Here is a 12,300-nt window from a genome sequence, read left to right as displayed (position 1 = left end):
AAATAAATCTACTCCATTTATGTATTATCTACCCGAATAATATTCCTCAAAAAGGGTCCTACCCAAACATGCTCTCTACCCTCCTAAATTTATTTAATTAAATTCTAACTGCACATAATTTCTATTTCACATGCTTTAAAAGAATAAATCTATTCTACATACTCAAAAATAAATAAATAAATAAATAAATAAAAGGTTAGAGTAGGTTTCTCTATTGTGTATGCTTATTTTGGGTACCTATTGACGGACAAAGGTTTGGCATGACTCTACCTAGTATGACCGTTCTATGGTTCATTATATGCATGGTTTCGGCTCTATCAGGAAAAAAGAACTCGAATTGTCCTTGATGTCGGTGCCCCCTTGGGCTGCCAAACCCTCAATCCTCACCCATTACAAGTTTCAAATGGAACGAGTTCAATTCGAGAGGATTCACTGCCTTATTCCCATACGAGGAATAAATTCCTACGAAGGTATAAGGTATGTATCCCATGTGTTGTTTGCTAAAACTCATATGAAGAATAAATTCTTACGAGAGTAAAGCAATCACCCTAACTAATTTGGATCGAAGCTCATGTCTAGAGCTCATGTTATGCCAATGAAAGTGATGTGTGTGAGGAGAAACCAACAAACCTTTGACTCAAAAAAATAAAACTCAACGAGAACTAAGAAAATATCTGAAAAAATGAAAACAATTAAAATGTTAGTATATAAAATAATAAATAAAAATTCAATACATAGATCATAGTTTAACTAAAGATTCGAACTTATAATTTCCACCATAACGACCATATATAAGCGACCGACAGCCTAACTCTCTAGTCCCCAGCGAAGTCGCCAAGCTGTCATAACCATTTTTAGGTGGAACCATTATTTATGGTTTTAAAAAAACAGTTACGATTTTAATTTTGAAAATTTGGTGATTTTGAATTGATTGAAATAGAATGGAAAAGGGAGTCGCCATCGACCTTTGGGTTAGGTAGGTCGAATACCTAAAAACGTCTTTTAAAACAATTTTAAGAAAAATCACTTTTTAAGACACAATTCGGTCTGCGTTACCAAAGATTCATTTAAATGGATTCGGGAGTCGGTTACGTGTGGGGAAGGGTAAGCACCCCCGCAACGCCCAAAATTGGTATTGTGTCGCTTACACATTGTCGTAAATGGTGGAAATTACAAATCGAATATAAAGTTAAAATATGATCTATTTATCGAACATTGATTAATTCGCTTCGAATTAAATAATTAGAGAAAATTCTTTAACTCGAAAAGAAATCTCAAAATTAGCAGTCCTCCGTCGGGAAAGCTAACTCGAATATTTCTTATCAGTTAAAGAATATTCCATCCTCATTGATATTTAAAAAACGTGAATCGAATATAAAATGAAAATCAATCTTCACATAAAATACATCGCTATTTAGTAGCATACATCGCATTGTTCAACTTAAAATAAACGGGATTAATTAGCGAAATAAAATCAATTTTATTTCAAGTTCACATTTGTTCAAACGCCATATCGGATTACACCACTTCGATCAAGCGATGCTTTCCATGCCCATTCTACAAATCGTTGTTCTTGAGAATATTCGGATAAAAATATTGACAACTAGATATTTTTACAAGTTAAAATAAATTATATTTAATGAAATGAAATGAACATTTACAACACATTTACAACTATAATGTTGTATTGATTTCTAATAATGGGGAAAGAAATTTCAAATGCTCTCCCTTTTTTTTTCGAGGAACCGGCGGGCCAAAGCCCCTTTACTACACTGTTTTTTTCCCTAGCCGGCGAGAGAGAGCCAGCCCCTTTACTACACACTATTTTTTCCTATACGGTGAGAGAGAGCCCCACCCCTTACAATCTGATTTTGGGGTTTTATATCCCATCCTTTACATACAAAGAAAAAAAATATATATTGTTTTGCTTATTTTGTGCTGACTTTGCTGATTTGGTTGACGTGGAGTGTTGGATTTGGTGCTAGTGGCAGGGCATGGTGGATGGCAGTTGAGTTGGTGTTGGCAGCATGGGGCTATAGTTGAGTTGGTGGTGCTGCAGCAGGATGGGCACGTAGCAGGTATGGTTGTGCTGCAACAGGACAAAAAATGGTGCTTACATAGATGATTTGCTAATAACAAGGAGTGATGAAAGTTTGATCAATGAATGAAAGGATTTGTTGAATACAAGTTTCAAAATGAAAGACCTGGGCACTTTTAAGTATTTCCTTGGCTTTGAAGTGTTGAGATCGAAGGAGAATGTGTTGGTGAATCAAAGAAAGTATGCAATGGAAATTATAGAAGAAACTGGTTTAGGGGAGCTAAACCTGTAATGATCCCTTTAGAGCAAAATAGCAAACTGACTTTAGTAGAGTTTTACAAAGGCCAAAGACAAGTTTCAGAGGATCCATTGCTTGAAGATGTTGTATATCAAAGATTGATTGGAAGATTAATATATTTGACACATATAAGACCGAATATAGCTTTTGCAGTTCAACATCTAAGTCAATTTATGCAGCAACCCAAAGAATCACACATGAATGCAACCTTAAGAGTTGTAAAATATATTAAAAAGGAACCTGGGAAGGGCTTAATGTTTGAAGCAACAGGGAAGTTTGACTTATTTGTATTTTGTGACTCGGATTGGGCATCTTGTCCAATGTCTAAAGCTCAGTAATCGATTTTTGGTAAAGTTGGGAAATTTTTTGATCACTTGGAAATTAAAAAAAAAAACAGTTGCTAGATCATCAGCCGAGGCAGAGTATAGAAGCATGGCTGTGACAACTTTAGAGTTAGTTTAACTAACAGGTTACCTTGATGAGTTGGGCATAAAGATTATGAATTCGGTAACATTGTTTTGTGAAAACAAAGTTGCATTACAAATTGCAATAAATTCGGTTTTTCGTGAGAGGATAAAACACACAGAAATTGATTGTCACTTTTTTCGAGATAAGATACAAGAAGGGCTTATACATACAAAGTATGTTGCATCAAGTGATCAACTTGCAGACTTGCTCACAAAAAGTTTGGGTATACAGCAGCATAACCATTTGGAGTCCAAGTTAGGATTTAAAAACATTTTTAAAACTTAACTTGAGGGGGAGTATTGAATATTTACAATATTTAGAGTTAGTTTTGCTGTTAATATTTCAGTTAGTTTGTTAGATGATAGTTATTCAAGTAGAACTCACTGTATATAAATGTGTTGATGTAAATTAATTGTACATGTGGAATATAGCTTACAATTTAACACTCCAAATCCACCCAGTTCTCGTCGAAAACTTCCACACGACGGTATGTGAGATAACTTGCGGCTAACCATTTTAGCAGATTCGAAAGCTATCCCCAACTCTCTCTTATCAAAACAACCTTCCATGGCTTTCATATATTTGAAGGCTCTAATCATCTCTTCAATGGTTTTAGCAGATTCGAAAGCTTTCACGAGCTCAGATTTCTCTCAGTTTCAAGGACAATTGTGTTGATTTATCTACAAAGGTATTGAGATTACGGAATGGGTTTGCTAACGTGGAGTGAAGCTGTGAAGAAGAAGAGAAACCCAACAAAACAAGTTAGAGAAGTTTACCGTTGATTAGTTTTGCCAAGTCAGCTGGACTTAACACTTCATGTCAGCATTTCCTTATCTTAGTAACGTTAACGTTGTTAACGTAGAGTGATGTGGAATATCATTTTGTTACAAATTGATAACGTTAATGATTAATTTATAACTTTTGAAAGTTTAATGGAAAAAATAAAAACTTACTCGAATATTAATGACTATTCGTGTTGTTTACCCTTCCTTTAATTTTAAAGGTTGTTTTACTCTGGACGGCCTAACCTAAAGAGTATTAGTATTGTACCTAATTAAAAAATTATATAATTAATAATAATTTCAATTATAATTAAAAAAAATTATAATTAATAATAATTTTAGTTATAATTAATAATGTTATACTATAATAAATTTAATTTAAAATCTTATAGATTATTCTTAAATATTTTAGAATTAATAGTATTTTATATTATAATTGAAAGTATATTAACAACAATTTTTAGATTATAGTCTAAATAATTATATAAATTATATAATTTACTATTAAGAATATAGTATTTTCAATTAGGATATTACGCTCTTGATAAATCCTTATGTTACAATAGAATTTTACCCTTTTTTAGCCTAATATTTTGAAATGTCCCCTGTGATGAAACAAATGGATAACATGCAAGAGTTTGGAAACACATCTTGTCGAAATTTCTTCCACTGGGACAAGAAAAAACCATAATCAACAAAACAATTAATTCATTAAAATCACTAAAATGGAACAAGTTACGGCACTGCAAAACAAATGCCTTCCTCCCCGGGCCTTACATTATACAACTTTTTCCACAAAACCACCATCCCAGTTTCCGTTAATCTCGGCATATTTGGTTGCAGCAACAGCCACAAAAAATTTCGATCTTTCGCCCCGCCCTTAAAAAAAATACTACAGAGCCACAAACTTGAACCAACTTCTCAAGATCATCTTCCGCCCCGTTGCCGCTTTTCTTCTAGTGCAGCAGCTTCATTCAACATGTCAGCTGCATCCTTCTGCATGTCTAACTTGGACAGGGAAACAGCTTGCATGTAAAATGCTGTCGACCAGTCGGGGTACACACATTGTGCTTGCATCGCATCTCGAAGGGCAGCATCCGGTTGGTCGCACAAAAGATGACAAAGACTTCTGCGTGCATAAACAGTTGGAGAAACCATGGTTCCAACATCTATGAACTGCAAAGAAATGGATGCAATTAAGCATGAATGCATAAAAACGACACCTTTTTCCTTTGTGCCAATTATCTATCGTGCTGCCAAAACATGCTATGATACAAGCAACAGGAGTCTCAGATTTCCCCACCCTCATTTTTCTACAAGGCAAAAAATCCCCAGGTTCCAACTGATAAATTACAAGAAGCACTACTTAGAACACAGGCTCTGCACCCTTCCGGACCATATAAATTCTGTTGAATGAATGTGATCTCTTTATCTTAGTAAGAAATGAAAATGTATACCTGAGAATAACAATCTATAGCAGTTTTAAAATCTCTGTCACGAAATGCTACATCTCCTCGCTTTCTTGCCTCCAGCATATCTCTCATTTGTTGAGTCCACTCTTGAAAGGAGAGCTGAACTAGTCCATATCCAAAGGGATTTAGTACCCCGTATAATATACAGACATCCGAAAATCTACATACTTTATGATACAGTTACCTCATTTGTTCCTTCATCGTCTTTGTAATGTGTCATTACCAAAATTTGATGGATAGCTGTGAGATCCATCCGCGAACAGGCATCACCCATCGGAGACAATGGTTGTTGAGGAGTAGGAGGCCCCTCTTCATGTTTGGGAATTCCCAACATCACATAAGATGGAACCTACAAATGAAGACTCAAGTCCTCAAAGTCTGATAACATGCAAATTCTGATATTTCCGTAAGAAAACAGCAAATGCAAACAATATTTTCACGTGCATATCCAAAAATAAAAATTGTCGAAATTTGAGGGAAGATTGAAAGAGAACAGAAGACTGGCTCACGTCAAGTTTATTTTGCAATGGGGAAAGTGCGGTGACAAGATCTTTGGTCTTTGGCCGCTCCCTTGGTTCATATTGCAAACATTGTGAGGCAAGATCAAAGACAACGGTTGCCTCTTCAGTAGAAAAGTTACCCACTAGATGTGAATCCATCAAGAGAAGAATGTTTTTGCCCCGTATCATATCAAGCGCCTGCATAAAATAATATAGGAATAAATAATTTCTTTTACAAATAGTACTCCAAAATTTACAAATAAGGATGTAGAACTAAACACAGGAATATTGAAGTGGCCATATAAATAATATTTTGTCCTTAATTCTTCATGAAAAATCATCATGCATAAATTAGGTGGTGTCATCATATCAAATCATTGAAATTGTACAATAAAAACAAAGCAAAACATGTGTAGTTATAATTTGACCATCTGTGAGAAATCACAGTCCCTTGGTATCTAAATATTCAACATCTTGAAACAAGAACCCCATTTACAATGATCACTCAATGTTTCCATTAGGTCTAATCACCGCAAATATGCACAACTGAAATTTTGGAATCACTTCCGTATTATGTAGATAGATTATAGATTACAGATTACCAAGAAACTAAAGAGTACTAAATGGATAATACTTACATGACTTGGAGGAATGTGTTTTCCACTGAGAAGATCCAAAAGGACAGTTCCAAAGCTGAATATTACACTTTCAGGAGTAACCCTTCCTAGAACACAGATGTTAATAATTTAATTAAATCAGAATCAATCAATCAAGCTAAGAGCAATTCTAAAACAAATAAGCCATGGTTAGAGTTACCAGTCCTGGAAACTTCAAAACTCTAAATAGCCAATTTTCACAATAGACTTAGGTCACTTATATCTTTCTCAAATTATACAGTTGCAAGCTTGGAAATTGGAATCCATTGAAGCTTAAGGCATTATGATCTTCTATAAATATTGAAGCTTAGGTCACTTAATCCATTGGAAATTGGAAATTGGAAATTGAAAAAACTCTCAAACACACTATCAATCCCAAGGCAAAGCCAGAAACAACGGAAAATGAAAAGATCCATCCATTTGTGGTCCAACATATCCAACATCACCCCCCCCCCAACAAAACATTTCATAAAGATGAATTTATGGAAGCAATTCTTACATGATCTACCAAGAGAAAGTTTAAGTATGTTTAATTCATTTATAAAATACACAAATGATCATAGCTAATTTGACAAGGATCGCTCACTAACAAAAAATGTCAGTTTTTGTAGGTTTGTGTATAACTAAAGCTCCTCCGTTCTAACTTATGAGAATATATGAATGATAATTCAGATCTAAACATTAGAAAACATTTGACCACATAAACAAGTTATAGATTTACACTTACACACGAAATGATAAACTGCAAAGCAAGATTGTTTTCTTTCTATCAACAAGAGTAAGGGAGAAGTTAAATAATGATAACAATTAAAAGGCTGTTACCATTTCTTAAATACTCAGGAGGTGTATACGCAAGATTGGTACTATAACTTTTTCCATCCCTGCTGTTCTTCATGAATCCAAAACACGAAAGTCGCGGATCACCATTCTAGCAAAACCATTAAAAGTGTTTCAATATGTTCTACAAAACAAATACCTGAATAAAAAGGACATTTGTTGCAATACCTCATCAAAGAGCACCCTATACGCATTCAAATCATGGTACAGAGGACGACCTTTACTACTACAATAATCTAACGCTTCAGCCATGAATAAAGCAGCTCTCAATCGCATAGCCCATTCAATAGTCTGGTTCTCCCCTGTCATGCAAATAAAGAAATGAAATTATATTCAAGCCAAAAATGAAACATTAAAAGTAAAGAGTAAGCAAAAAATTCTGCTTTCACTGGACAATATGTTGTTATTTAAAATACTTGAAAAATAAAACTACTATCATGCAGGATCTAACTGTTTGAGAGTAAAATTAGTTGGAAACAAATTTAACAGAACACATCAATTAACACACAACACAGTTCGGCCGGAGTAAGTAATAATTGCACTCAAATTGAATTGAATGGAGATTGTTTCTTGTTCAGAAAACAAAAATGGTAGCAAAAACTGGAACCGTACAGTGAAATAAATGCTTTGCGAGGGTATCATTGGGCATGTATTCGGAAACAAGCAGTCTCTCGTCGCCATCGCAGCAATACCCAATCAAATTAACCACTCTCTTGTGTCTCAAGTTGCCAACACCCCGAGCTTCTTCCTTTAAGAAGAAACAGAAGAACAATAAGAGTATGTCCTAAAATGGAAATAACACAGTTATTTGAGGAGGTAGAAAAAGAGGACAGACGGCAAATTGTTTGGGGTCGGGCCAGGCAGATTTGGTGAATTTCTTGATGGCGATCCAACGGCGATTATTGTCGTTCTGGAGGCGGCCTTTGTAGACAACATTGGGGCCTTTCTCACCGCCTTCGGAGACAATGAAATCGGAGCTGAAGTTGTTGGTGGCAGCCTTAAGCTCAGCTAGGGAAAACTCTGAGAAATCAGGGAAGGACGAAGCCGTACCGGCAAGGGAATCCTTCCCTCCATTTGACGGCGAGGAAGGGCCATTGTTGGTCTGAGTTACACGCTTGTTTTGGTTGTTGACGTCGAGGTGGTGGGTGTAATTGGATTTCTGCACTGAGTCGGGTTTTCTGAGAAAGGCCGATTCGCAGCAGCCCATAACTTGGGGGACGGGGATGTGTTGAATCAAAAGACAAATTTATAAATTATAACCATACAGAAACCTTTCGTGTCCGATCTTCAAAAAAAATGGAAGGGGGAAGGGACAGAAAAGCTTTGGTGTGGGGGAAGGAAGAGTACGACGTCGACTCAGTGATTGAGAGAGAGAGAGAGAGAGGCAGCAGCAAACAGCAACAGAGATTTATCTTTCTCTGTTTCTCTCTCTGTGTTTGCGTTCGTCTCTTTCAGCAGCCCTGAATGGTACATAGTCAGAGTAAAACTTGAAAATTTATTTTATTTTAATTTTAAACTATTTGAGTTGAGTTGATTAAGTTAAGATATCCGATATTATTCAATCAAAATTTTAAGTTATCTGAAAATTTCTGATATATGAAAATTTTAGATACCTAAAATAATGATATGTATTAGATTTAAAAAAATTGAATATTCAAAAATTTGGATAATTGAAATTTTGGATCGAATATTTAAATATCCGGATCCAAATCTGATTTTTTTGACAAAAAATTAACAAATTAAAATTTTTATTTTTATTTATTTTCCAGCAATTTGTTTATGTAATTACATGTCCCATTACAATTAAAATTTTAAAATAACATAGTACAATAAAATAATCCCCTAAATGTTAAATAACATAAAGTAGTGTACATTAACAGTAAAATAAACCAACACGATATGTTCAAAATAAAAATATTACGTAAGAGTATCAAGTCTCAAATCAACACAAGATATTCAAATTAAAAATATCACACAAGATTATCAAATCTCAACAACACAATAAAATCAACAAAAGATGTTCAAAATAAAATATCACACAAGAGTATCAAGTCCTAACAACATAATAAAAGAGATAGTATGATCACTAAGTACTTCAAATTTCAAGTAAAATTTTACAAATCATCCAAAGTATTAATTGTCTTGCCAATCATGATATTCGGTTGATCTAAAGTTAAATCCTTCATGGCTACATCACACGAAATAAAATTAAAAAGATTAAAATATACATTTATGTTTAAACTTTAAATATTAAATAAACAAAAAAAGAAATCAAGTACAATAAAATAATCCCCTAATGTTAATAACATAAAGTAGTGTACATTAACAGTAAAATACCAACACGATATGTTCAAAATAAAAATATTACGTAAGAGTATCAAGTCTCAAATCAACACAAGATATTCAAATTAAAAATATCACACAAGATTATCAAATCTCAACAACACAATAAAATCAACAAAAGATGTTCAAAATAAAATATCACACAAGAGTATCAAGTCCTAACAACATAATAAAAGAGATAGTATGATCACTAAGTACTTCAAAATTTCAAAGTAAAAATTTTACAAATCATCCAAAGTATTAATTGTCTTGCCAATCATGATATTCGGTTGATCTAAAGTTAAATCCTTCATGGCTACATCACACGAAATAAAATTAAAAAGATTAAAATATACATTTATGTTTAAACTTTAAATATTAAAAAAAAAAAAAGAAATCAAAAGTAAAAATAAACTTACTTTGCTCCAACTCTTCCAAGTCAATTAAACTTTCCTCTTTTATAATAGGTGACCGAGAAGTACGTAACCAATCTTGAGTGCAAATAAGTGTTTCAACCATTTTTGGAGTCAATGAAGTTCGAAAAGAATCAAGGACACGACCCCGTACTAAAAGTCAACTCAGAAGCTACAGTCGAGATAGGTATGGCAAGCACATCTTTAGTCATCCTATGAAGAATCATATATCTTTTTGGTTGAACTTTCCACTATTGTAGGATATCAAAATTTGAAACATGAGCCTTACAAGCATCTTCTAAATACTTCTACAACTCATTTTTGTTGGTACTAGTTAACAAACAACATGTATCCCTTTGAAATTTTGAAGCCATAAGTTGTTGAAGATCAATCTTACATCCACTTTGAGTCCCACCTTGAGTGAAATTAGATAAAAAGTAGAAGTGGAGGAAGATATATCACTTGTCTTTGAAGGAGGTATTGAAGAAGCATATGAGTCAAATAAAGATTGTAAAACCATCTTAATTTTGAGGCACAAAAGAGTGTCTTATTTTTCATCATAAGAATCAATGTTCCCATAAGAATCATAATATTGATACTATCAATGTTCCCATAATACTTTTCATACTTAGACATCATTTGGGCTGTCATTTTCTTAATATCGTCTTCATCACCACTTATGTTAGAAATCATTAATCTGGTCTCGTAAATCTTGTGTGCATAATAGTTCCAAGTCACATAACGAGAACCAGATAACCTCAATGTTGCCTCATAAAAAATGCTCAAGAAAGGTAAAAAAAATTACTCACCCTCTTCCAATCATCTTCAATGGGACCACCACCAACCTTTATAAGTTCCATGAAACAAGAAGACTCTTTCATGTATAAACTAGCAAATGCATTTTTAAACTTGATAGCAGATTCGAACATTAGGAAAGTTGAATTTCATCTAGTCTCAACATCTAAAGTAACAAGAAATTTGCTATCAGCTTTCTCATTTTCTATGCAAGTTTTAAATTTTTGAAGTCTAGCGAGAGAAGATCTAACATATCTCACAAGAGTTCGAACTTTCATAATAGACAAATCAAGTTCTTTCAAACCATCTTTTACAATCAAATTCAAAATGTGGGATGCACATCTCATATGTAAATATCGACCCTCCAATAAATTAGACTCTCAAATGGTAAGTCTTCTTCTCAAGTATTCAATTGCTAAATCATTTGAGCTAGCATTGTCTACGGTTACAGTCATAATGTTTTTCAAATCCATTCAATCAAGCATTTTCAACAGCTCTGTCAATAAGTTGTCCGGAATGATCAGCAATTGGACAAAAAATTAATTATCCTCTTATGTAAATTCCATTCATCAACAATAAAATAGTTTGTCAAACACGTATAGCTTAAATTTTGACCCGATGTCTAAGTGTTTGTCATTAGACAAACCCTAGAATGTAAGTTCTTAAAAGTCTTTTTCAACTCATTTCTTTGTTCAATGAAAAGAGCATAACAATATCTAGTGGCAGTTGTACGAGAAGGAAACTTAAAGAGAGGATTTAAAGCCTTGCAAAAGTCAATGAAACCTTCACGTTCGACAAAAGCAAAAGACAATTCATCCACAATAAGCATTTTAGCAAGTTCCTACACAAATCATGATCAAATTTCCAACATTTTGGAACACTAACTATTTCAGTAATTTAATCTTCATTTACCAACGTTTCACTTTCAAAATCAATAAATTTTTGTTCCTTATCCAAATTTGGAGGATATTTTTGCACCTACTAATGTGATTTGCTAAAGCTATAGTATCATTTCTGGTTTTACAACAAATAAGTTTTTGATAATACTTACAGGAAGCAAAAGTGAGATCCTCATCATCAACTGAAAAATGACTCCACCACTTGAACTTTCTATTCCTCTTTTTGGTATTTTTATCGACAAAATATTTTTTTGATACTGAATTTTATCTTCCCTCCTCATCAGACTCCATCATCGAGTCAACAAATTCGGAAATAACATCTCCATTCTCATCAAAAGATGACATTCTATAAACAAGCAATAAAATATGTCTAAATCAAAAAATATATGCATCACAGAAAATAATTCTATATTACAGAATATATGCATTACATTTCAATTTTTATATATTAAATCAAAAAATATGGTTAGTTATTTCACCTCTAAAAGGTTAAAGAAAAATATGGTTACGGTGCATTCAACTTTAAGATAGTTCTTTCACCTCTAATTCTATATTACAAAATGTATGCATTACATTTCAATTTTTATATATTAAATCAAAAAAATCTAGTTAGTTATTTCACCTTTAATTCTTTGTTACAAAATATTTAACAGTGGTTACGGTGCATTACAGAATATATTAAAACAACTCAAATGTGTATAGCTTCATTACTAGCTTTTAATTCAGTTAGTTATTTTATCAAACATTTTATGTGCAACAAAAACCCATAAACTAATATGGCCAAACTAGGACGAGAAAGAGTTTCAAGAACCTACAGAAT

At 33.3% G+C, this 12,300-nt stretch overlaps 1 protein-coding gene across 1 annotated transcript; it reads right to left on the bottom strand.

Annotated features, from left to right (window-relative positions):
• Positions 1-4,272: 4,272 nt before the first annotated feature.
• LOC120215507 (serine/threonine-protein kinase BSK1-like) lies at positions 4,273-8,288 on the bottom strand. Its single transcript, XM_039213177.1, has 9 exons — positions 7,887-8,288; positions 7,664-7,799; positions 7,220-7,353; positions 7,037-7,142; positions 6,197-6,282; positions 5,568-5,756; positions 5,243-5,407; positions 5,044-5,157; positions 4,273-4,762 (listed from the first exon to the last, which is right to left on the bottom strand). The coding sequence occupies exons 1-9, from the start codon at positions 8,256-8,258 to the stop codon at positions 4,514-4,516; spliced, it is 1,551 nt and encodes a 516-aa protein (XP_039069108.1). The 5' UTR covers positions 8,259-8,288; the 3' UTR covers positions 4,273-4,513.
• Between the last annotated feature and the right edge of the window lie 4,012 nt (positions 8,289-12,300).

Source organism: Hibiscus syriacus, unplaced genomic scaffold (genome assembly GCF_006381635.1).
Source record: "Hibiscus syriacus cultivar Baekdansim isolate YM2019G1 unplaced genomic scaffold, ASM638163v2 tig00110122_pilon, whole genome shotgun sequence".
Classification (NCBI taxonomy): Eukaryota; Viridiplantae; Streptophyta; class Magnoliopsida; order Malvales; family Malvaceae; genus Hibiscus; species Hibiscus syriacus.
The sequence above is the reverse complement of the archived record's forward strand: the minus strand, read 5'-3'. Positions and strand labels throughout refer to the sequence as shown.

Bases quoted from the DNA above. Each gene is read 5' to 3' on its own strand.
- LOC120215507 (XM_039213177.1), bottom strand. From the start codon at position 8,258: ATGGGCTGCTGCGAATCGGCCTTTCTCAGAAAACCCGACTCAGTGCAG. The intron at 5,757-6,196 runs GTAAGTATTATC...TATTTTATGCAG, and splicing joins AACACATTCCTCCAAGTCAT to GCGCTTGATATGATACGGGG. The intron at 5,158-5,242 runs GTAACTGTATCA...GGACTAGTTCAG, and splicing joins ACGATGAAGGAACAAATGAG to CTCTCCTTTCAAGAGTGGAC.